The sequence below is a fragment of the Cupressus sempervirens genome, chromosome 4 (assembly GCF_028749045.1).
Source record: "Cupressus sempervirens isolate cs-2001-9-10 chromosome 4, ASM2874904v1, whole genome shotgun sequence".
In the NCBI taxonomy this organism is placed as follows: Eukaryota; Viridiplantae; Streptophyta; class Pinopsida; order Cupressales; family Cupressaceae; genus Cupressus; species Cupressus sempervirens.
Genome location: NC_143121.1, coordinates 361742324 through 361766785, shown reverse-complemented (window position 1 = coordinate 361766785; position 24462 = coordinate 361742324). Strand labels below are relative to the sequence as shown.

Sequence of the window (24462 nt, the reverse complement as noted above, 5' to 3'; positions counted from 1 at the left end):
ATTTCCACGCGATTTGCAGACCCGTAATTCGGGAATTTCTCCAAGCAGAAAAACCCTAGGTGGGTTTTGGAGAAATTAGCTGAAATAATTTTGGAAAAATTTAAACAAATAATTTCAAGAAGAAATTATAAATTTTTCCGAAAAAATTTAAGTATTTAGCTCTGATACCATATTACAAGGTAATTGGTAAATACTTGCTTATTAATAACAGATACCGAAAGGTCAATTTATACAAAAAGAAGAGACGATGCTTCCTTAGGAAACGATCGTAAAGAATAGAAACATTCTATTCCAAAGAAAGCAAAAAACGAAAGCAAACTAAAGCTAAAGATATTTACAAGATAACCATTAAATAATAATAGACGTCTTATCTATTATTGTAATATTTTCTAACCCTAGCTGACTTTCGAACAGTGGTGATAGACACCCAAGTTACCTTGCCAATAACATTAGCAGAACCAGTAGGAATCTTATCAGAAAAACTAGTAGCACCAGAATACTACAGAGTGTGCTAGATACATTTGCAGTAATAGTTCATGATGACCCAGTTATGAATTCATAAGGGTTCGACATGGACGCATTCCAGGGAAGTAGAGTATGAAGCACATAAAAAACACCAAGTAAGCATATACTCTCCACCAAAATGCATATGGCATGAGCATGATAATATATCAGGGGTGCTAAAGATATTAAGTGTAGCTATAGTAGGAGATACCAGAATTTGCATATGAGTAAGGGATACCCTTAGGCGATGTCTTCCATTTGCACCAACAAGGTCAATCATCCCTGTTCATCACATGGTTGTCATCATTATGACCATGCTGGAAGCTACCTCCCTATCCCTTACTACATACTCTCGTATGTGAGTGCCTGAGGACTAGACTTGACCATCAGCTACATCTAATATAGGAAAGGAAGCCTGAAGATTACTGAATTAGATATTGGAATAACGCAGACAGGAAGGGCTCCGTAATCTAGTGCACAATCGGTAAAGAATGTAATTGCCCACCCTACGATCAGAATAAGCTGTAATATTATATCAGGCAAATCATTGATAGGCCACCACAGAATATAGAAGCTAAATTGGAAAATAACAATCAGATAAGTACTATCTTGTGCACATCAAAATACTATTCAGAATAGAGAATTTCATATTCTTGTCAGCCTTCACTATCAGACTAGTGCTCAAATCAGATTACCTCAAATCATATTAGATTTGGGTGTTGATGATATCATCAATCAAATGTTACCTTCCTCTATCAACATATGAGGTATTCATTAACCAAGTCTATTGTAAAGGAGTTCAAATTCGAATAAAATCAAGGGTGACATAACAAATCTCTATAACCAATTATATAATTTGATTTAATCTTCAGAAATTATTGGTTTGTTAGAGGGCAGAATATAAGTTATACTAAAGGGGACATTAAAAGCTTTTGATCATTAGAAATGAAAAGTCTTAATTTAGCTTTGTCACCGATTGGTGATGCTTTGTTAGGTTAGTAGCTAATCTTCATAGTTTTTTAGTATCAAGTGTCTCTTTTCAGACCCACCTTTGCGGCAACATTTATAAACTTGAATTTTATCTATCTTCACTTTTCCATTGCTGTGCCATGTCTCCCCACACCTTTCTATGCCTCAGCTTTCATTGCAGGTTCTTTTGGACATGGTGAGTTTGCATAATGTCATACTTATCACTCCCACCTCCAAAGGACATGGGAGTTATTCCCAAATATTTATAAGAATTCATTTCAAATACACCCATTTTTTGCTTTTAAATATTGTTGTTTGATGGTTAAGAGAGTGTCGAGGTCTCCAATATATTTTTGCATGTGCCACATCTTCCAGTTTGAATGAACTTGCAATGATGGAATACCATGTTTTCTTTTTGGACAGTATGAGTTTGCAGGGATGATTTGACCAGCATTAAGTCTGAAATTGATGCTCTTTAACAGACGTCTACTAGAAAACTCAGAAATAGATGATTAGTAGTAGTGAAAATTCCCACATCCGAATCTCCAGCACTAATATTGTCCTCAATTTGGCCACCAGACCTGATGATACTTGCAGCCCACAATTAACAACATGATAGGGTTTCATAACCTGAAACACACACTTCTGACTAGGCAGAGTCTATATCTCTCACCAAAATCAGGAATACTCAAGGGTTGGAGTTCTCAACCCAAGTTGCAGCAGCAATAAGCAAAAATCTTCATCACGCAATGAGCTCTAAATGAGTCCTTGAGGTGTTTCATAGCATCTTCTAAAAAAAAGAATCAATCAAGCACAATGAGCTCTAAATGAGTCCTTGAGGTGTTTCATAGCATCTTCTAAAAAAAAGAATCAATCTCCACCCTTGATAGTCCATCTCTTAATCCAACACTCCAAAATAAAAACCTTAAGTGTGCACCAATGAAGCTCTTTGAAGCCGGGCCCCCACCTTGGCTTTTTGTCACCTGTTTTTATTAAGTCACATAAGTACATGAAAGAGAGGGTAACTTAAGTTGCTTGGCTAGGCATCACTTAAAGTTGCCTAAAAAAGGCCTACCTAACTTTAAATAATATAGGTTTTACTCAAGTTGCATTTAAAGATGTGCACTCAACTTAAAATTAGAATTAAAAACAAGCCAAGAACACTATTTCTTACCCAATGATGCTCTGCGTCCTCTTCCTCTTGGGTAATCCAAAGGAAGGACATCCAACTAGTGCTAATTGTCTTGCATTGAGTTGGAGGCATTGCAGTGGGTCACCTTAAGTTGTTTTTGCAAAAAGACAAGTTAGATTCCTCAAGTGACACCAAGACATGGAATCGATAAAGTTTTTTAAAACCTCATGTTTTTAAGCTCAAAATGTTGGGTATTTTCATGTTATTTCAAAAGGTGAAATGAAAGGGAAATGGTTCAAATTCAAATGTGCTCCCCTAATTCTTCCCTATTCTTATAAAAATGAGTTTGAGCTCTCATTTGGATACATTGAATTTGACAATTTAAGAAGATGTTGGAATGAGCTTTGAGAGTTCTTCTTTTGCTGGTTAAGGAAAAAGTCCCTCTTCTTTGTTGATGGTTTCAATGGTGAACACCCACCCTAGCCAATTAGTGAGATGATGATCAACTATATTAAACAAAGGAGATAAATCCCCCTTATATAAGCAATTATAGAAGATCTTTCCATAATAGAAACCATAGTTTCAAGACTCTACGAGTCAAAGCAGGGCTCGCCAAGTCCAAGCCAGAGTCCATCAAAACAAGAGATATTACCTCTGCCCTCGGACTCGGCAAAGTCCTGGCAAAGTCACCATGAACTCACTAAGTCTAGGGACTCTCCTGACTCGCAAAGTCCAGAGCTCTGGACTCTTGCCGGCAACAAGACTCATAAAGTGCAAAAAATAATAAAATAAAAGGGTTAAGTGAAATGTTTGTGCTTTCTATAACATTTATTTGACCTAAAAAGGTCATTCCATCCTTTGCTAATGCTTGTGATAGAGAGAAAAGAGTTAGAGAAGAGTACTAAGGTTTTGAGAGAGAAATTAGCAAATCCGTTGGCTCTCCTATATCGATTGCTGATTGTTAGTACGACTTTGTAGCTTGCACTTAAGCATTGAAAGGAGCTAAAGGAAGTATTTGGAGGAGGCTTCTACAAACTTACTTGCATTTCCATTGTTTGTGCAAAAAGTGAATGATCTTGTCTTTGTTCACTACAACCTTCGCCTTCTCCATAGACAAATCCAAGGCACCGATACATCACCAATTGTATTAGACACTATTGATCCACATAAAGTGCAAAAAATAATAAAATAACAGAGATAACAAGACTCATAAAGTGCAAAAAATAATAAAATAAAAGGGTTAAGTGAAATGTTTGTGCTTTCTATAACATTTATTTGACCTAAAAAGGTCATTCCATCCTTTGCTAATGCTTGTGATAGAGAGAAAAGAGTTAGAGAAGAGTACTAAGGTTTTGAGAGAGAAATTAGCAAATCCGTTGGCTCTCCTATATCGATTGCTGATTGTTAGTACGACTTTGTAGCTTGCACTTAAGCATTGAAAGGAGCTAAAGGAAGTATTTGGAGGAGGCTTCTACAAACTTACTTGCATTTCCATTGTTTGTGCAAAAAGTGAATGATCTTGTCTTTGTTCACTACAACCTTCGCCTTCTCCATAGACAAATCCAAGGCACCGATACATCACCAATTGTATTAGACACTATTGATCCACATGCAAAGTAGAATACAGAGATTGTTGATCCTATCTTAAGTGATGAAGACGTGTAGTGGGTTGATCAGGTGGATTGGGAGGTAGAGGCAATAGCGATGGTAATCGAGCAGGCTAGAGCACGAGGAGATCAAGTGCAAGACCCTGAGGCTAGGAGTGATAGATCTGAGTCTGATGATAAGGATTATGAGGATGAGGATGAGGATAAGGATGCCCCTAAGGTTCAGCCTCAAACACGGAGAGAGGATGGCTCTAGAGTCTCCCACGACTTATCTTAGGCATATTCGTAGGACATAGACTACTATGAGTCTTAGTCTTCTACACTCTAGTTGTATTTTGATATATGTTTTGAACTTTTGATTCCATGGATTTCATAATCCATGAATATTGTAGACATCTGACAATGACACTATGTTTGACTTTATATTATGTTATTGAGTTTTTTCCTTCAGAAATTCGCTTATAAACTTATGTGATCTATGCAAAATTGTGTATGTGTGTGATGTAGCTTCTATTAATCTCAATTATTGTGTATTTGATGTTAATTGACTAAAAGGTTGATGAAAAACTCTTTAAATCTTTAAATTTCATGGGTTTTTCAGTTTGTTGAGTCCTTGCCGAGTCCGAGCCCAATTTTGACTTTCTGAGTCAGAGGCGAGTCCGAGTCCCATAACACTGATAGAAACAATTAAGAACTAAAGACCAAAATGAAAGGTACTAAAACTAACTTAAAAGAAAGTTACTTAGATGATCATTGTACAAAATATAACTATAATACTTTATTGCCCTCCCTTAATGGTTATTCTACTAGTACTAACTATCATATAGAAGACTTAACATGATTTGTCGGTCTTTTGCCAATGAATGCATAGAAGGTTGACCCCTATGAATAATCATATTGTGACATAATCCTTCTATTGAGACCTTTCCTTATTGAGTTTTTTATTAGCCAACCGCTTTCTGTAGAGCTCCATATGACCAATTTTACCACAATAATAACAAGTGATAGATTCTGGATTCTTTGAAAAATCATCAAGTTTGCTTTGTCCTTTCTGCTAAGAGGACTTGCTTTTGCCTATGTCCTTAGCAGTAAAAGCATGTTCAACACGAATTGTGCCGTTGCCGCTTCCACTTGTCTTAGTGTAAGAGCTTGTTGCACAAAACATCAAACTTCAAATCAACATTGGTAGAGACAATGTTGAGAGTTTCAATGAAGAGATCATAAGATTGCAGTATGCTTTTTGAAGTGATAACCACAATATCTTTTCTTTTCCTCTTGCAACCAATGGCCTCCAAATGATCGCAAATTTCTTTGATCTTCATTAAAATTCATCTTAATCAAGAACGACATATTTTTTAGGAAGAGATCTCAACCTTTATCTAGCGTCTCATGCAAATCATTCACCTAAATTCAAATCTCTACAATAGTCTTGGTAGATGGTACTTTTGGAAGTATCTCATCAATGATAGATAATTTGAGCAGCATAACCACTTCCAAATTACGCTCATCAAACTTGTCCTGATTTTTACCCACAACTATGGGATGAGTAGATTTACCAAGATGAAACTAACGAAGACAAGTGTTCAAAATGATGAGCCTCCTTTATTTTCAAGTATTGTAGTTCCTGTCATTGGATATGTAGCCCCCTTCCAACATAAAGCTAGGTAACAAAGCCATCCCTCCCACCATCCAAAGACACGAACATGAGAAAAAAAAGAAATTTCTCAAATACCCATGATTTTCATTGATACAAAATTGTCAAAAAACTATTAGTGACAAAAACCCAAAATTTTGTCAAAAAACTGGGAAAATTTGCAGATTTAGAATCCTAGGTCTGGTAGCCTACACAATAGCAATAACATACAACTTTGTAAAAGCATAGTCAAAAACCCTCACTTTGTATCAAAAAATAGTAAAAGCTTTATTTTGCATCAAAAAACAGTAAAACCTTTTTCATATAGCAGCAACGGAAAATAAAAAGAATGATTTTTTTTTTAAATCACCAAAAAAGACATTCCCATAGGCAAAGAAGTTGAGCTGACATAGGAAGTCCTTGAACCTTAGGCACAAACTTAAAAAACCTAGATCAGAAGCATCTTTTTCTACAAAAGAAACTAGCTACAAGAAAAAATGCAAACAACCCTCCATCACGATGCTTAGTCACAAGCTGCAAGAAACCCTTGCACACAAAAACAAGAAATTGCAAACCATCACACATTGAAACCCTCACAATGTGCACCAAAAAACCAACAACACTAAGAAATCCAATGGGTGTCAGGTGATGTAATCATGTCAAAACCCACTTCTAAGCACGCGAAAAAATCAGAAATATACACGGCCCTAAAACTCGCAACTTTTCCAAAAGCACAAAAACCTATCATTTTTCAAATATAAAAATACCACAACCCTCTCAAAAAAATAACCACCACCCTCGCAAACAAATCCATGCGATTTCCAAAAACACACCTTGCAATTTGCAGACCTTCACACAAAGCAACCACATGATTTTAACAAATATTAATCCCACGATTAAAAAGATCTCCTAAATTCCCTAACAAAATGATTTGGAAAAAAACACAATTTTTGTTGATTCTATAACTTCGATCTCATACTGATCTGATTTTTTATATCCTCATTTGGATTCACCTCTTTAACATGTCTTAGATTGTCAACCTTATCGGCGACCTTCCTAGGAGCATTTATTAATGTTTCTTTGCATGATTGTTGGTAGTATATTTACTAACAATTATGTTAACTAGGAGACGTCGATCTTGGACTATAATAACTAAGTTATATATAAGGGCCGACCTAGGAAGAGACCTCTTGGGTGCATTATAAATATAAGATTAGAATGAGGTTAGAGACAACACAATACAAAAATAAAGTCTGCTTCTCTACATTTCTGCCTTATACGAATTATTGCAAAGTAAGAACATTTCCAGAATTGAGATTATACCATTGAAGACACTTCATATAAGTCTGATATAGAAGATTATCTTCAGCAAGCAACTAAGAAGGTATTATTTCAGTCTGATTTATAGCAGAATTTGCAGAAACTTTACATGATATCAGAGCTTTGGTAGTCGAACCTAGGCTCTGCAAATTGACAATTAGACTTTATATATCTAGCAACATCCTTCTATCTTCAATGGCAAGCACAATCACACCCAAAGACAGGTTTGATGGGAAAGAACACTTCGTTGCTTAAAAATTCAGAATTATGATGATTCTTGAAGACAATGATGTGAAACAATTTGTTGATTCAGCATCCAAGCAACCTGATGTTGAACCTAATAAAACTATCTGGAGTAAGGGAAATAGGAAAGCCATGCATTTCATATTAGATGGAGTGAAAAATAAAATAGTACCTATGCTAATGAAACATCAAACAGCATTTCATATATGCATTATTAAATGCATATGAGGTTAACAATGCAACTAGAACCCTTGCACTAAAAAGGCAACTAAATCATATACAGATAAAGAAGGAAGAATCCATGAACTCTTACTTTCTAAGGGTGGCTAGTCTAAGAGACGAACTTGCAAGTATAGGGACCATAATTGAAGATAAGGAACTAACACTTATGAGTATAGATGGGTTACCAGATTCATGGGAAACATTCTCACAAGGAGTAAGCGCTAGAGACAATCTTCCAGACTTTAATAGACTTAAAGGAGATTGCCTACAAGAAGAATCTAGGAATTAAGAATGGAGGAAGATTAAAAATTGAAGATGAAGAACTTCATGTTCTCAATACAAATTCCTATAAAGGTAAGAAGCACTTCAAGAAGAAGAAGGATAATCAAAGAAATGAAAAACGTAAGAAAGATCTATCCAAAAAAAAAATGCTTTAGATGTGAAAAATTTGGACACTATAGTAATTGCCCTAAGAATACAAAGCAACAAGTAAACTATACAAACATTACTAGGAAAGAAGATACTATGATCTTGTAATGGGCACCCCTGAATATCCCAAAAAACTAAACCAAATTGCTGAAACGAATTATGTCAAACAGTTTGCATTCAACCTCTTATTTCTCCGTTTAATGTTTTAAACCCCTTATAACTCCGGAAATCAAACGTTTATTTGTTTGTTGCATTTTGAGCATGGAATTGGTATCATACAACATAAACAAGAAAGAAACTACAATAATATGCAAAGTGGAAATGAACTGCTGCCAATAAAATGTTATTTTCAGAATTCATAAAACCAAATACATGGCAGATTTATCAACTCACTAATTACTTCAGCATTATTGACATAATACTCCAACCCATGCTTTCGAACTTGCTGCTACAGTGCCGCATGAATAGTGTTGCGTGAATAGTGCCGCATGAACAGTGTTGCTACAGTACTTTGTCCTTCAATCAATCCACTACCTTCGTAATATCATTCCCTCAAAACGGCATAAGCGTCGGACAAGTAGTGAAGAAGATATGAGCAAAATACCAAATCTGCCTGTAACTGGAAATGCAACTAAACTGCCTGATAATGAAGCCGATAACAAAGAATTCCAAAGGCCAAACCCCAAGGGAATGACGTCTAGAATGTTACAAGAGAGAATAAACGTCCTCAAATGCCAAGAACGGAGCTGCAACTCACACACCAATTTCTTCTCATATTCAACCTGTCTAATGAAGCCACAAATGCTTTCTTTTATTCAATTTCCAAGGGTCCGCTCAACTCATATGGGCAATGTGGGATAAAAGATGTGTAATATATAAAACATATATTAAAATACCCCTTATGTCTCCCTTGGGTACACATCCCCATAAAATAAATATTAAAGTAACACTTTAATATTTTACAATTAAATTAGACGTTACTTTAATAAAACTTCAGGCATTAAAATGTATTAGCAATCGGACTCTGAATAATGCGAGTGATAGCTCATCGCAAAGCTCTCACTGAGGAGTATCAAATCCAATCACCAAAATTGACCTGCACTGTGTCCTGCCAACTTACTAAAAATAGTAAGTATGCCTGAAACTGAGTAAATCAACTTCGTTTTGGCCCAAACTGGTAATGACTAGGCCAAAACACTCTAGAATCCCATTAAACCCTTCGTTAGCCCTCGGGACCATGTAGAACAAGGCTAACGCACACACACTTGGTCAACTGCTAAAATGGGGACATTACAGTCCGCCCCCCTTGAAATTGCTTGTCCTCAAGCAATCTCAATCCAGCCTGCTGAATAACCTGCTCACTCTCCCATGTAGAATCTTCCTCCGGCAAGTCTTTCCATCTGACCAAATACTCCTTCACTATCCTGTTTCTAAGCTTCCTCTCTCTAGTGTCCAGAATAGCCTCGGGTACTAACACAAGCTTCCCCTCCTCATCCAAAGGGGGTAAATCTGCAGAAGGCACTACACTCTGACCAATGGCTTTCTTAAGCCTAGACACATGAAACACATTGTGCACTCGATTGCCCTCTGGAAGCTCAAGCTCATAGGCGACTTTGCCCACTTTGCGAATCACCCTGTAGGGACCATAAAATCTAGGTTTCAACTTTTCAGCTCCGCTCTTCTTGAGCGATGACTGTCTATATGGTTGTAGCCTCAAGTAAACCATATCCCCTACCTCAAAGCTACGCTCTATTCAGTGCTGATCAGCATACAATTTCTGTTGATTCTGGGCCTGTTGTATATTCTCTTTGAGCACTTTCAGGATGTCCTGACTATCCTGCAATAAGTTTTTGGCTTTGGGCACTCTACTGTCCCCCAAAACTAAATCCATGAAGCTAGGTGCTTCATAACCATAGAGTGCCATGAAAGGAGTCATCTTGATAGACATATGATAAGTGGTGTTATAACAATACTCTCTCATATGCAACCATCTGATCCAAGCCTTTTGTTGTGCAGTTACATAGTTCCTCAAATATCCTTCCACCCATTTATTCACAATCTCTGTTTGCCCATCTATTTGCGGATGATAACTAGTGCTAGGTGTAAGATCTGTACCACACAACCTAAACAACTCTTGCCAAAAAACACTCATAAACTTACTATCCCGGTCGCTGACAATGAATCTGAGCAGCCCATGTAACCTGAATATCTCTCTAAAGAAAAGATCTACCACCTGTGCTGCTGTATAAGTGGACGGAATAGCAAAGAAGTGAGCAAACTTCATCAAGCGGTCCACCACCACATAGATGCAATCCCTTCCCTGCACTCGTGGTAAACCAATGATGAAGTCCATCGAAATACTTTCCCATTTCCTATCAAGAATGGGCAAGGGCTGTAATAACCTACAGGAAATGTGTGCTCTCCCTTATTCTGTTGACAAACCACACACTCCCTGACATACCTCTGAACATCATCCTTGAGCCCTTTCCATGAAAACCGCTCTCGGATCTGCCTGTAGGTCTTGAAGATCCCCGGATGTCCAGCTGTGGGTGCATCATGAAATGCCTTCAGTATCGCCTCTCTCAAATGTGATGACGGAATCAAATAAACCCTGTCCTGAACTCTAATCAATCCATCTATCACCTCATAGCGATCATCCTGTATGGTACCTAAAATCAATCCAGAAGCCCAAGCATCTCCGACATACTCTACTATAATCCGATCTCTCCAATCTCCTGAAATCTCTGCCAGAGCACATAAGTGAGGTCTCCAAGATAAGGCATCAGCCACCACATTTTTCTTACCTTTGACAAACTCTATGTCAAAGTCATAAGCCTGCAATTTAGTCACCCATTTTTGTTGCCGGTCATTGAGATCACACTGGCTCATGAAGTATTTAATACTGTTGTGATCAGTCTTGATCACAAAACGTCCACCTACCAAATATGATCGAAATTTGGCCAATGCATGCATTATGGCCAACATCTCCCGGTCATAGACAGAATAACTCTTCTTAACTCCCCAGAGCTTCCTACTCTCGAATGCAATGGGATGCTTCTCCTGCATCAATACTACTCCAATCCCATCACCTGATGCATCACAATGAAGCTCAAAAGGCTTCGTGAAATCCGGTAGAGCTAGAACTGGACATGAAGACATTACTTGCTTGAAATGCTCAAAACACCTCTGTGCTGCCCCTGTCCACACGAAGGCTCCTTTCCTGGTAAGATCTATCAAGGGTGTAGCAATTTGTGAGAATCCCTTAACAAACCTCCTATAAAAACCACATAAACCAAAGAATCCCTTAAGCTGCGTAATGTTTGTAGGAGTAGGCCACTCTACAAAAGCTCTAATCTTTTCGAGATCCACTCGAACGCCATCTGCACTAATGATATGCCCAAGGTAAAGGAGCTCAGTCATGCCAAACTCACATTTAGATTCCTTGGCATACAATGACTCTCTCTCCAGAATAGATAACACCTCCTCCAGAGGATGTAAGTGCTCCTCCCAGGTCTTACTGAAGGCCAAGATGTCATCAAAGAAGATCAAGACATATCTCCTCAGCTGCTTCCTGAATACCTGGTTCATACAACTTTGAAATGTAGCGGGTGCATTGGTTAGACCAAATGGCATAACCATGAACTCAAAGTGGCCATAGTGACATCGGAAGGCTGTTTTCTCAATGTCCTTTGCTCTCATCTTGATCTGATGGTATCCGGATCGCAAATCAATTTTGGTGAAGAAGCATGCCCCATGCAACTCATCAATCAGCTCATCAATCCTAGGAATGGGATACCTGTTTTTAATTGTTTTCTTATTCAGTGCCCTGTAATCGATGCACATGCGCATCGTCCCATCCTTCTTCTTTACCAATACTACTGCTGAAGCAAAGAAGCTCTTACTGGGCCTGATATGCCCCATCTCCAACAAATCCTTAATCGCCTTCTCTATCTCATCCTTGTGTTTCTTAGGATGACGATAAGGAGTAATCATAATTGGTTTGGCTCCCTCCTCGAGCTCAATAACATGTTCCATCCCTCTGTCAGGAGGAACCCCATGAAGAATATCCTAAATACTTTAGCGTGTCTATCAAGTATCTTCTGGATATCTGGTGGATGACTCTTTTCTTGTGGCTGTGGTGAAGTTGGCATAATGTAGCACTCTACCGCCCACTCTATGTCATCATGACGAAAAAGTCTCTACATTCTCCTCAAGGACACTACTCTGCAACCTCCATCTTAAAGTCCTCTAAGTACCACAGTTCTGCCCTCATGCTGGAATCTCATCTCCAATTTCGCTAGGTTGAGTGTGAACTCAACTAGTGAAGCCATCCATGTCATGGCGAAGATGACATCATAATCTCCCATGTCCACAACATAGAACTCATCCTCCAACTCGTAGCCATCTCCAAACCTAATGCGAAGATTAGATATCTTCCAAGTGCATAATAATTTATCACCGTTAGCCACCATGACTCTAAACCCATCATGCTCCTCTGTCTGTAACCCTCTCCTGGCTACCAACTGTGCATCTATGAAGTTATGTGTAGCCCCAATGTCAATAAGAGATATCACTTTCTGCCCCTGGATAGTACCCGTGACCTTAAATGTGATTGCCTTTTGGGCCCCTATCAAGCGTGCCAATGATCTATCATCCTTAGGAATGTTGCTCTCCTCTATAGTGTTACCCTCATCTGAATTGGAGTGCTGATCCTCCCCCTCTGACTCTAACTCTTTTGCTGAAAAATACTCCATTTGATTTGCCTTAGCCTTGAGAGAACATTTATGAGATAAGTCCCAAGGCTCTCTACAATGGAAGCACAACTTCTTCTTTCGAAGTTCATTCAAGGTTTCATTGTTTAGTCCTTTTGATCCTTCTTTGGTTTGCTATACTCTTTCTGAAACGGTTTTTTGTCTTTGTCCTTGCGGTAGGAAGAATCTATTGAATGGTTTTTTCCTTTGTATACCGAAGGGGCTAAATCTCGTGCCTTTTTAGTTGCTTCAGCTAAGGTGAGTGGATCATGTCCCTTCACCCAACCTCATAATGGATCAGCAAGACCATCACAAAATAACACCACCAATCTCCTAGGAGAGATATCAGTAACAAGTACAGACAAGCGCTGAAAGTCGGCAATGTAAGCATCCACAGAACCTAACTGTTTTAACTATGCTAGCTCCTTGAAATGTAACTCGGGATCCCTAGTGTCAAATCTCTCAATCAATGTTTCGGTGAATTCCTCATAGGATGTAATCTGATTATGCCCCAAAGTCACCATGCCATGATGCCACCATTCATGTGCAACGCTATCCAAGTGCATAGCCACATACTTGATAGCCTCCTCCTCAGGCATAGGATTTAGCTGCAAGTATGTATCTACCTTCTACACCCAAGCTCGTGCAGTCATCTTCCCTGAAGCATCATAATAAGGTAAAGAAAGTTTTCCAACTTTCTTTCTCAGCTCAAAGTTTTGATTCCTCCCTCCTGCTCTAGGCATGTGTCTCATCCTCAAGTCCATATAATCTCTGAGGGAAATATCCGCCTGAAACTCCGGTCCACTAGCCTCCCAGTCCCTCCTGAACTAATCCTGTAACTCGATAATCTGCGGTTCGTTTACTGGTTGAATCGGATCTCTGGGTGGGAAAGTGGGTAGAAGAGGTCTCGAGCTCGCAGTCCGCACTGGGCGTGCAACGTGTCTAAAGTTATCAGCCTCATTCCCATTGTTGCCGTGTCCATTATTACCATTAATGTTATTCTCAGGACCATTGTTGTTGCCTTGGCCTCAATGGTTATTGTTTCCCCCATTGTTATTGTTTCCCTCATTGTTATTGTTTCTGTTGTTGGCATCACCTAGATTAATATTGACACCCATCTGTCTAGCCATGAGCTGCAACATCATGTCCATTCACCTATTCTGCTCCTGTTGCATACGCTGCCCCTGCTCTAATATATCCAGTAACTGTCTAAACATTACCTCCCCCTAATCTGGACCGGCATTCCCGCCTCTGCCTAATCCTGTATTCCTGTCATCTCGATCACCCATATTGTTGTCCTGATCAAAGAATATCTCCTCTGTGTCTGTATGGCTGGATTCAATGTCCACCTGCACGGATGTACTAGACTGTTTGCTTTGCAAGTCTGAAATCCTATTTTGTCTTGCTCTGGTATCGCGGAAATTATAAGGCCCCTGTCGCATGCTCAAACATAAATGCTTAGCCTGTGTTTTTTTTATTTATTTCTGATTTTAGTGTTTTGACATTTCGTCAAACACTTTTCCCTCTATTCGGTTGTTCCAAATTCCCTATAAGACCTCCACAGGATGGCAAGACTTATAGCTCTGATACCACTATAATGGGCACCCCTGAATGTCTCAAAAAACTAAACCAAATTGCTGAAACGAATTATGTCAAACAGTTTGCATTCAACCTCTTATTTCTCCGTTTAATGTTTTAAACCCCTTATAACTCCGAAAATCAAACGTTTATTTGTTTGTTGTGTTTTGAGCATGGAATTGGTATCATACAACATAAACAAGAAAGAAACTACAATAATATGCAAAGTGGAAATGAACTGCTGCCAATAAAATGTTATTTTCAGAATTCATAAAACCAAATACATGGTAGATTTATCAACTCACTAATTACTTCAACATTATTGACATAATACTCCAACCCATGCTTTCGAACTTGCTGCTACAGTGCCGCGTGAACAGTGCTGCGTGAATAGTGCCGCATGAACAGTGTTGCTACAATACTTTGTCCTTCAATCAGTCCACTACCTTCGTAATATCATTCCCTCAAAACGGCATAAGCGTCGGACAAGTAGTGAAGAAGATATGAGCAAAATACCAAATCTGCCTGTAGCTAGAAATGCAACTAAACTGCCTGATAATGAAGCCGATAACAAAGAATTTCAAAGGCCAAACCCCAAGGGAATGACGTTTAGAATGTTACAAGAGAGGATAAACGTCCTCAAATGCCAAGAACGAAGCTGCAACTCACACACCAATTTCTTCTCATATTCAACCTGTCTAATGAAGCCACAAATGCTTCCTTTTATTCAATTTCCAAGGGTCCGCTCAACTCATATGGGCAATGTGGGATAAAAGATGTGTAATATATAAAACATATATTAAAATACCCCTTATGTCTCCCTTGGGTACACATCCCCATAAAATAAATATTAAAGTAGCACTTTAATATTTTACAATTAAATTAGACGTTACTTTAATAAAACTTCAGGCATTAAAATGTATTAGCAATCGGACTCCGAATAATGCGAATGATAGCTCATCACAAAGCTCTCACCGGGGAGTATCAAATCCAATCGCCAAAATTGACCTGCACTGTGTCCTGCCGACTTACTAAAAATAGTAAGTATGCCTGAAACTGAGTAAATCAACTTCGTTTTGGCCCAAACTGGAAATGACTAGGCCAAAACACTCCAGGATCCCATTAAACCCTTCGTTAGCCCTCGGGACCATGTAGAACAAGGCTAACGCACACACACTTGGTCAATTGCTAAAATGGGGACATTACAGATCTTGAGAATCGTGTATTGTATTCTGCACTATCAAATGAAGTATCAAGTAAAGCATGGGTAATTGATCGTGGATCATCTCGACACATTACAGGATACAAAGAAGCACTGGACTCTATATCTAAAGAAGTTGAGGTCGAAGTTACCATCAGTGATAATTCCGCTCATTCAGTCAAAGGAATTGGGAATTGCACCTTGAAACTGAAGTTGGGTAGTTCTCTACATCTCAAAGGAGTACTCTATGTACCAGGAATAAAAAGGAATCTAATCTCTATTGCAGCACTTGAAGATGATGGACATAATGTTGCATTCATGGACGGTAAAGTAATGACTTGGTCTAAGAACTCTTCATTTAAGAAATCAAAGTTGATTGGTCAAAAAAAGGATACTTCTATGAATTATATACAAAACCTTGTCAACCTATTCAAGCCTTAATTCATGAAGCTGCTGATATAAACGAAATATGGCACAGAAGGTTAGGACATCTAAATTTCAAAACCTTATTGACCATGGAGAAGATGGTAACTGGTTTACCTAAGTTGAATAAAGATCATTCAAGCATATGCAAATGATGCACTCTGGGTAAGAACACCAAAAGTCCATTTCATGATAGCACTAGAAAAACTAACAATGTTTTGGAATTAATCCACTCAGATTTATGTGGACCTATGTCTATTCCTTCTCTTGGAGGATTCTGCTACTATACACTTTTTATAGATGACTTCTCTAGAAAAACTTGGATTTACTTCTTAAAACGTAAAGAATCAGAAAAAAATTCTTAAGAGATTTAAAGAATTCAAAACCTTAACTGAAAACTTATCAGGACACAAAATTAAAGCTCTAAGGACTGACAATGGAGAGGAATATACTTCAGATTTGTTTAAAGAGTTTTATAAAAAAAGTAGAAATTAAGAGAAAGTATACCATTCCTTATAACCCACAACAAAACAAGGTAGAAGAAAAAAAGAATAGAACAATTATAGATGCAACAAGAGGTATGATATTTGATCAAAATTTAGAATATTATCTTTGGGCAGAAGCCTCTTGTACTACTATCTATATTCAAAACAGAAGTCCTCACTCCTACCTTAGAAATAAAACTCCTGAAAAAGTCTTTACTAAGGTTAAACCTAATATAAGTCATCTCAGGATTTTTAGGTGCCCAATATATATACATGTTCCAAAAGAAAAGAGAACTAAGTTAGAACCCTCCGAGAGGAAAGGTATTTTTGTCAGGTATAGTGAAACATCTAAAGCATATAGGATTTTCATACTTGATCAGAAAAATATTGAACTTAGTACGAATGTAATATTTGAAGAAAATTTAGCATTCAAAAGAGCCCTAAGTTTGGGAGATCCCTCACCCTTACCTAGTTGTGAAGAAAATACTGAATCTGAGTTTCAGAGGGAGAACATTGAAGAAATTGAAGATGAAATTCAAAATATTAATCTTGAAGAAACTCAAAATCCAAAGAAAAGACCACTTTGGGCCATTAAGACAGTAGATGAAGCACGAGACTTCGTTGCACCATCTGGAACCTTCAAAGAAAGCAAAAGGCCCAAAAGATTTTCTAGTTATGCAGCAAACATGAGTGATTTATCTAAATCAAAATCAACCAATGTTTCAGATGCTATTAAACATACAACTTGGAAGGATGCTATGACAGAAGAATACCAATCCATTATTAAGAATGATGTTTGGAAAATTGTTCCAAGACCTGAAGGAAAATCCGTTGTTTCTTCTAAGTGGATATTTAAAATCAAGCATGTTGCTGACGGTAGCATTGAAAAATATAAAGCCGAATTCATAGCTAGGGGATTCTCTCAGAAAGAGGGAATTGATTATGAAGAAATATTTGCTCCTATTGCCAGATACACCTTTGTAAGAGTAGTCCTAGCTATTGCAGCATCGAAGGGATGAAAAGTACATCAGATGCATGTAAAAATAGTATTTCTAGCTATTGCAGCATCGAAGGGATGGAAAGTACATCGGATGCATGTAAAAATAGTATTTCTGAATGGAAAAATTACATAAGAGGTATATTTGGAGCAACATGAAGGATTTGAAACCCATAACCCTAAAGTTTTTTGTTTGTAGACTCAAGAAAGCTCTTTATGGGCTTAAACAGGCTCCAAGGGCCTAGTATGAAAGACTTGATAAGTATCTCACAAGTTTAGGATTCTCAAAGAATGAAGCTGATCCAAATCTCTATTATAAAAAGGATAAAGATGATATGATAATATTTATACTATATGTTGATGATTTACTAATAATAGGTGATGATCATTTTACAGATCAATGCACGAAAGATCTAATCAAAGAATTTGAAATGAAAGATTTAGGACTCCTTCATTACTTCCTAGGACTAGAGATATGGAAGAATTTTGACAACATTATACTTAATCAAGGAAAGTATACATTAGACATCTTGAAAAGATTTGGAATGTGGAACTACAGGCCTATATTTTCTCCAATGGAGAATAACCTACATAAACTTAAGGAAGCAGCAACAGAATCACCTTCCATAGATTCTACTCTTTGCAGACAAATGATTAGGTCTCTTATGTACTTGGTGAATACAAGACCTGATATTTGCTATGTTGTTAATGCCTTAAGTCAGTCTATGTATGAGCTAAAAGAGATTCACCTAGTTGCAGTCAAACACATCATGAGATACTTACAAGACACTCTTAATCTTGCACTCAAGTATGAGAAAGTTGACTTTGACTTAAATGGGTACACAGACTCAGATTGGGCTGGAAGTGTTACTAATAGGAAAAGCACTTCAGGATGTTGTTTCAGTTTAGGTTCAGCAATGATATAGTGGATATGCAGAAAGAAGGCATCAGTAGCACAGAGTTCCATAGAAGCTGAATACATTGCCGCAACAATGGCCTCTCGAGAAGCAGTTTGGCTTAGAAAGTTACTTGTGGGATTATTTGGTCAACCCATGAATCCTACTATTATTCATTGTGATAATTAAAGTTCCATCAAACTTTTTGTGAATCCAGTTTTCCATGACAGGTCGAAGCATATTGAAATTTATTACCATTATGCAAGAGATATGGTAGATAGGAATATTGTAAAATTAGAATACATTTGCACTGCAGATCAAACAGCAGATATTCTTATCAAACCTCTCTCTTGAGTGAAGATAGATCACTTCAGGAAAACACTTGGTATGGTTGAAATGTAATACATTTGTATTCTTTAATTTTTAATAATTTTGAATTTAAATTATTATTGTCAGGCTATTGACTATTATGTGTTTCACCATTTGTATTCATTATTTAAGAGGTGACGATCTCTGAGATAATGAACACTTGTATAAAAGACATTATGAGAGATGACAATCTCTTAGATAATGTGCTAAACAATAGAGAACTACTATTAGATCTAGGTGAGTTCAGGATCATGTTGTGATGTAGACTTTTCTATGTCTATCAGCACAACTTGATAAAGGAAGAATTTAATCATTCTCCGGATTTTATCCTATGTTCTAGTAGATCTTAACTCAGGATCATGTTGTGATATAGGACTGCCAGTACCTATGAGTCACAACTTGGCTAAAAGAAGAATTCAATCATTCTCCAGATTTTATCTCATATATTGCATTCCATACAATACTGTTATCACAAGTATAAGTGATAAGTCATATCACAGGTATAGTAATATGACATAGTATCATGTGTTCAATGATACCACATGCCTAGAAGATTTAGATAGATATAGAATATCAATCTATGCTTATTCATCTTATTTGATGATGCTAGATTGTTATCTCTCAGTATGAATATCAAGTTAAGAGGGAGTGCTAATTCTGTAACTTCAATCTCATACTGATCTGATTTTACAGATCATACTGATCATGTAATGCATGTATATCCCATTTGGATTCGCCTCTTTAATATGTCTTAGATTGTTAACCTTATCGGCGACCTTCCTAGGAGCATTTATTAATGTTTCTTTGCATGATTTTGTTAGTATATTTACTAACAAATTATGTTAACTAGGAGACACCGATCTGGAGCATAATAACTAAGTTATATAGGGGCCGACCTAGGAAGAGACATGTCCTTTCTAAGGACATGCCTCTTTGGTGCATTATAAATATAAGATTAGAATGAGGTTAGAGACAACACAATACAACAATAAAGTCTGCTTCTCTACATTTCTGCCTTATACGAATTATTGCAGAGTAATAACATTTACAGAATTGAGATTATACCATTGAAGACACTTCATATAAGTCTGATATAGAAGATTATCATCAGCAAGCAACTAATAAGGTATTATTTCAGTCTGATTTATAGCACAATTTGTAGAAACTTTAAAATTTTATTATCCGAAAAATCCACCAAAAAAACATGATTTTTGGTTTTTAAAAAGCGATTATTCAAAAAAATCTGCCAAAAGAGAACCTATTCTCTGATACCTTGAAATGATAACCAATTGTATTAAACAAGGAGAAGAATACTCCTTATTTAAGCAAATACTAAAGGCCTCTCCATAATGGGGTTTGATTGAGAACTAAAACAACAAAAAAACAAGTTACTAAAACTCACTGACTTAAAAAGAAAGTGACATGACCATTATACAAAATATAATAATAATAATACTTAAATCGCTGGTGTCCTACTCCTCGGTTTGAGATTGACAGTGGTTTTGGCTTGGTTTGGTAATATAGGTTTGTAGGTGTTGAAAATTTATGGAGTATTCTCATAAGGATATTTAGTTTTTGGCGTGGTGTGAGCTTTCTCGAAGTATTGTTCAAGTTTTGTAATGATTTGGTGTTTTTTCAGTGTGCTGGTGGGCTTTTTTAGAGATACTGGAAACCATAGTTCTGCTCATAACTCAGTGGGGTTGATAGATTTCATTCTAGGTATTCATGCATTGTCTTCCTCATTGCTGTGCACCCCACTTTGAGTCATATTTGCAGACTTTTGTATCGAGCTATCTAGGTAAGTTATTTGCTGTGACCTGTAGACAACACCTTTGGCATACTAAGTTCTAAATCTGCATTTGGATTGGTTAATGTTTGAGTCTTTTGATAAAGTTTAAATTGATTGCTATTTGCCTGGATGTCTCAAATCTACTCCTTGGCCCTGTAATAGGATCTGCAAATTAATTAGTTCTCTAAACTGTTTATTTGTTTTTGAATGCTTACTGACTGTATTGAAGATATATGGCTTAATGCAAATGTATTCTCTATTCTCTTTCACTGCAATGTTGATTCATTGTATGCAACAAATATGGTGAATGAACTTGAAACAGAAAACACTTTCAGCATCTCCATCTTACTATATCAAACAAACACAAAACGAAATCAGCAGGCACATTTCATATTATTTGAGTTAGCCCAATTTTTGGGAAAAGGGCTTATTCAGTGACTTTAATTGAACCTTTCTTCTCACAATGCAATAAGGGCTATTATAGTTAAACTCTGGCTAGACATGCTAGAATTGCCAATGGAGTCCAACAATGTTTCATGTCAGCGATTTTATTGGTACCAATGAAATGTGGCCTATGCATTCTCTCCCCTTTCAGATTATCTGTTAACTCTTGATTCTCATTGTGCGCTTTGGCATTACTAGCAATAAATCATTTTTGCATTATGGATATTTATTCCTACATGGAAATATACCCCACCTTGGATTCTAATTTCTCAAATAGTAGCTGTTAGAGACTATTATCCCATCAGCGAGTTAGTCCCCAAGTCCTAGGTTATTGATGATAAATCATTAACTTCTTGTAGGAAGTTATTCAGGGGGAGTCTATGTAATTACATGTAACTACATTTCTCAATATATATACTTGCTATTCTGTTAAATAAAATCATTGCAGCATTTGGACCCAACAGTAGTATCAAAAGTCATATTAAGGGGCAGGGCTCTGAATGTGCTGGTGGTTTAGTTTCTAGTCTTTTGCTGTGAATAGTTTAACCATGGTTTTGTACTAAGAGCCAGCCCCCTGGTTTTGTGGCTGCTTTAATATCAAAAACAGTAGTATCAAAAGACAAGCAGGAATGGAATGAGGGTGATAGAGAAGAACCATGGTGGTTGAAGATAATTCATGCCCCATCAAGCTATTGCCCATGTCTTAAAAGTTATTAAGCAAGATTTTACTTGGATTCATCAATCATTAAGTTTTTTTAATTTTCCAAACAATCGGGAAGCTCTGCATTGAAGACAAGTTCAATGTGGACTAAATTAATTGAACATCACTTTTATTGAAAATTAAGTAGGGCCCAAACTAACTACTTTGTTTTGCAAAGAGTTGTAGCATCCCTATTTGAAATTGCAAATAGTGGGTATGTTTCCAATTAAAAGTAGGGTGTTGTACTTGTGAGTTATGAATGTGTCTCAGTTCACAAGGGTAAGTACTTGTGAATGAGCGTGTATATTCAAAAGGGGTGCATCCATCAATAAGGATCAACACTGACTAATGATATCATGAGTCATGGAGTCTAGTGTGTCCTAGTCCATTAATTATTTTTGTACCCTCATGAACCATGGGGTGCTCTGGTTCATCATTAGAGATAATTATTGTTAGTGTCCATGTTATCATATAATTGCAACTTATATTTACTTAGGTAATTTATGTTATTTACCTATATAAGATTGAAAATAAGAGAAGGTGTTGACTCCTTAATTGATGGGTTCTTTGCCACCTCTAACTTTTTCATCTCCTTCATTGATACTAGTTAAATGCCACATCTCCCTCATCAATATGAGTTCACTCGACATCTTTGCTCATACATATTGACTCAATCTTCTAGTTTACTGCACCTCTCAAACACTTGTCCTAACCTGTGGATGCCCAGAGTGTAGATTGTAGTTCATTTACATTGTTTTAAACACCATGAATACAGATATCCGAAGGTTCTTACTCTCACCTTGTTTGCATTTTAATCGATCTCATCTTCTTGTTTTTGCTTCTTATGAGATTTAATCGTTGTGAGTTCTTAATTAAATCTAACAATTATCGCATCCCCTAATTCCAAAGTTAGATAACAATAGAATATTAACTTCCCGTAGGTAGTTAACAGGTGCTGTCTATGTACTTAAGAGGTAAGTTTGTAACTAAATCTTCTTAATGTAAATATACATATTCTATTCTATTCAATTATTGCAACCACTGTACCTAACGCTAGCGATGTCAAATAGAAAAAGTGCTAAAGAGATGGTGATTTTTTAAGTTAGAATTCCCCTTTAGTTGAATGGCTTGATAGAATTCCCCTTTAGTTGAATGGCTTGATCTCGTCTTCACGTTTGAAGATGGTTATAGAAGAAAGAATTTTATGGTAACTTTGATGTCAAACTGGATATATATCGAGAGCTATGTTATTGGGCCTTCAAACCTCCCATAAGAAAATGTCCGAACCTGCCTTCCTAATTTGATTTTCTGGTTCTGATGTACATTTCTACCTGAGCAAGAAGGCAAAAGAGAATCAATAATACCTTCACCGTGGCGATTACATCAGTTGAACCTATTCTCACTCTTGCCGACCCGTTTGCCTGCGCACGTAGCCAATAAGAACGTACCAAACTTTAGTCAGAGGCCACAAGAACTAAGTAAAATGCAGTCCGAAAAAAGTCAAAATTTGAAAATTTGTAGGAGATTTTTTTTTTAAAAGCGCATACACAGTAAACGGAGCAAACCTGAGGAATAACTCCAGATTCAATAGAAAATGATCGGAAGTCTTCTCGACCACGTCCATCAGACCGCAAATTCTGAGCAATTCCTCCCTGTATAAAGCGTTGTTCCGCAAGAGAAAGCCCCACCATGTCTATGCACTCGAACTGAACAGAAAAAAAGATCTAACGAGCCAACTTAAGCTAAACATCTTGTACACAAATGCTGCATTTATTTACGAAATGCATATGTTCCTTCTCCAAGCCCAAATCATATGTCATTTATGGCCTGCTAAAAATATTTTCTCACTATTTTCTTGAAATAAACAAACTAAAAAAAGTTACGTAAATTTTGATTCAAACATCTCTTTAGAAACTCATTAGACTCTCCGGTGGAATCTAAAAATTTGTTTCAGTAGTCGGAGAACAGAAACCCTAAATTCAAAATATTGCTACAGAAGAATAGAGTACAATTATTTCGTGGTGCAAGGTAATGCCAGGAAAAATACCTCTACGCAGCAACAGATTTTGAATTCGTATCTTCACAGTCTTAAAATTAAAATGCCTTCACTCCGACAAGTGCTAAAACAACCAACTCGAATTTCAGCTGCAAAATTATCCCTCGTCAATTTGTTTTCCTGATTTCTTCAAGGAAAAAGAGAAATTTTCTTTCTGTTAACTGCAGGAATTCCAGAGTCCATAGGCGTTCGCTGGGTACGGAGGGAAGGAAATTTCAATTCCAATTATTTTCGAAAATAAAGAATTTTTTTAAATGTTTTAAGAGGACTTTTAAATTTATCTTGAGTCTCGAATTTCAATCAATTGATTATTTATTTGAAGAAAAAATGAAGCCCGAAATATCCACATAAATTATTGAATTAGTTTTGGCCCTTGGGGTTGAAACCAAGTTTATTTTATGATGTTTCATTGTCTTTCTTGAATCAATTTATTTGATACTAGTACAAATGCTTTAGGCATAATCTTTTTTTTTTTTTTTTTGGGTTCAAATCAATAAGGGGTATGTATGTGGCTAAAGTCATTCAAGCTATGATTAGAGATTTATTTTTCATGTTGTTAGACTTTGCACTCAATAAAACTTAATTTCTAGGAACTATGTTGAAGTAATCGTGATTATAACCTATTTAATTATCTCTAATTTGGTCTCTTGTTACTTCATTTATTCTAATTAAATTTAGGAGTGTTTTCTTTTATTAGATTAGTTTAATATAGTG

General features: G+C 36.8%; 1 protein-coding gene across 2 annotated transcripts in view; it reads right to left on the bottom strand.

Moving 5' to 3' along the window:
* The window catches only part of LOC149561564 (3'-5'-exoribonuclease family protein), a 169039-nt gene extending 144923 nt beyond the window's left edge, over positions 1 to 24116 (bottom strand). Inside the window, exons 1-3 of one of the 2 annotated variants that reach the window (XM_089825190.1) lie at positions 23740 to 24116; positions 23258 to 23416; positions 23057 to 23113 (exon numbers count right to left, since the gene is read on the bottom strand). In XM_089825190.1, coding sequence (XP_089681316.1) covers positions 23057 to 23113; positions 23258 to 23383 — 183 coding nt within the window. In that variant the 5' untranslated portion in view covers positions 23384 to 23416; positions 23740 to 24116. The remainder of the gene's footprint in view (positions 1 to 23056; positions 23114 to 23257; positions 23417 to 23739) is intronic. The other variant, XM_089825189.1, reaches the window with a different exon arrangement.
* Between the last annotated feature and the right edge of the window lie 346 nt (positions 24117 to 24462).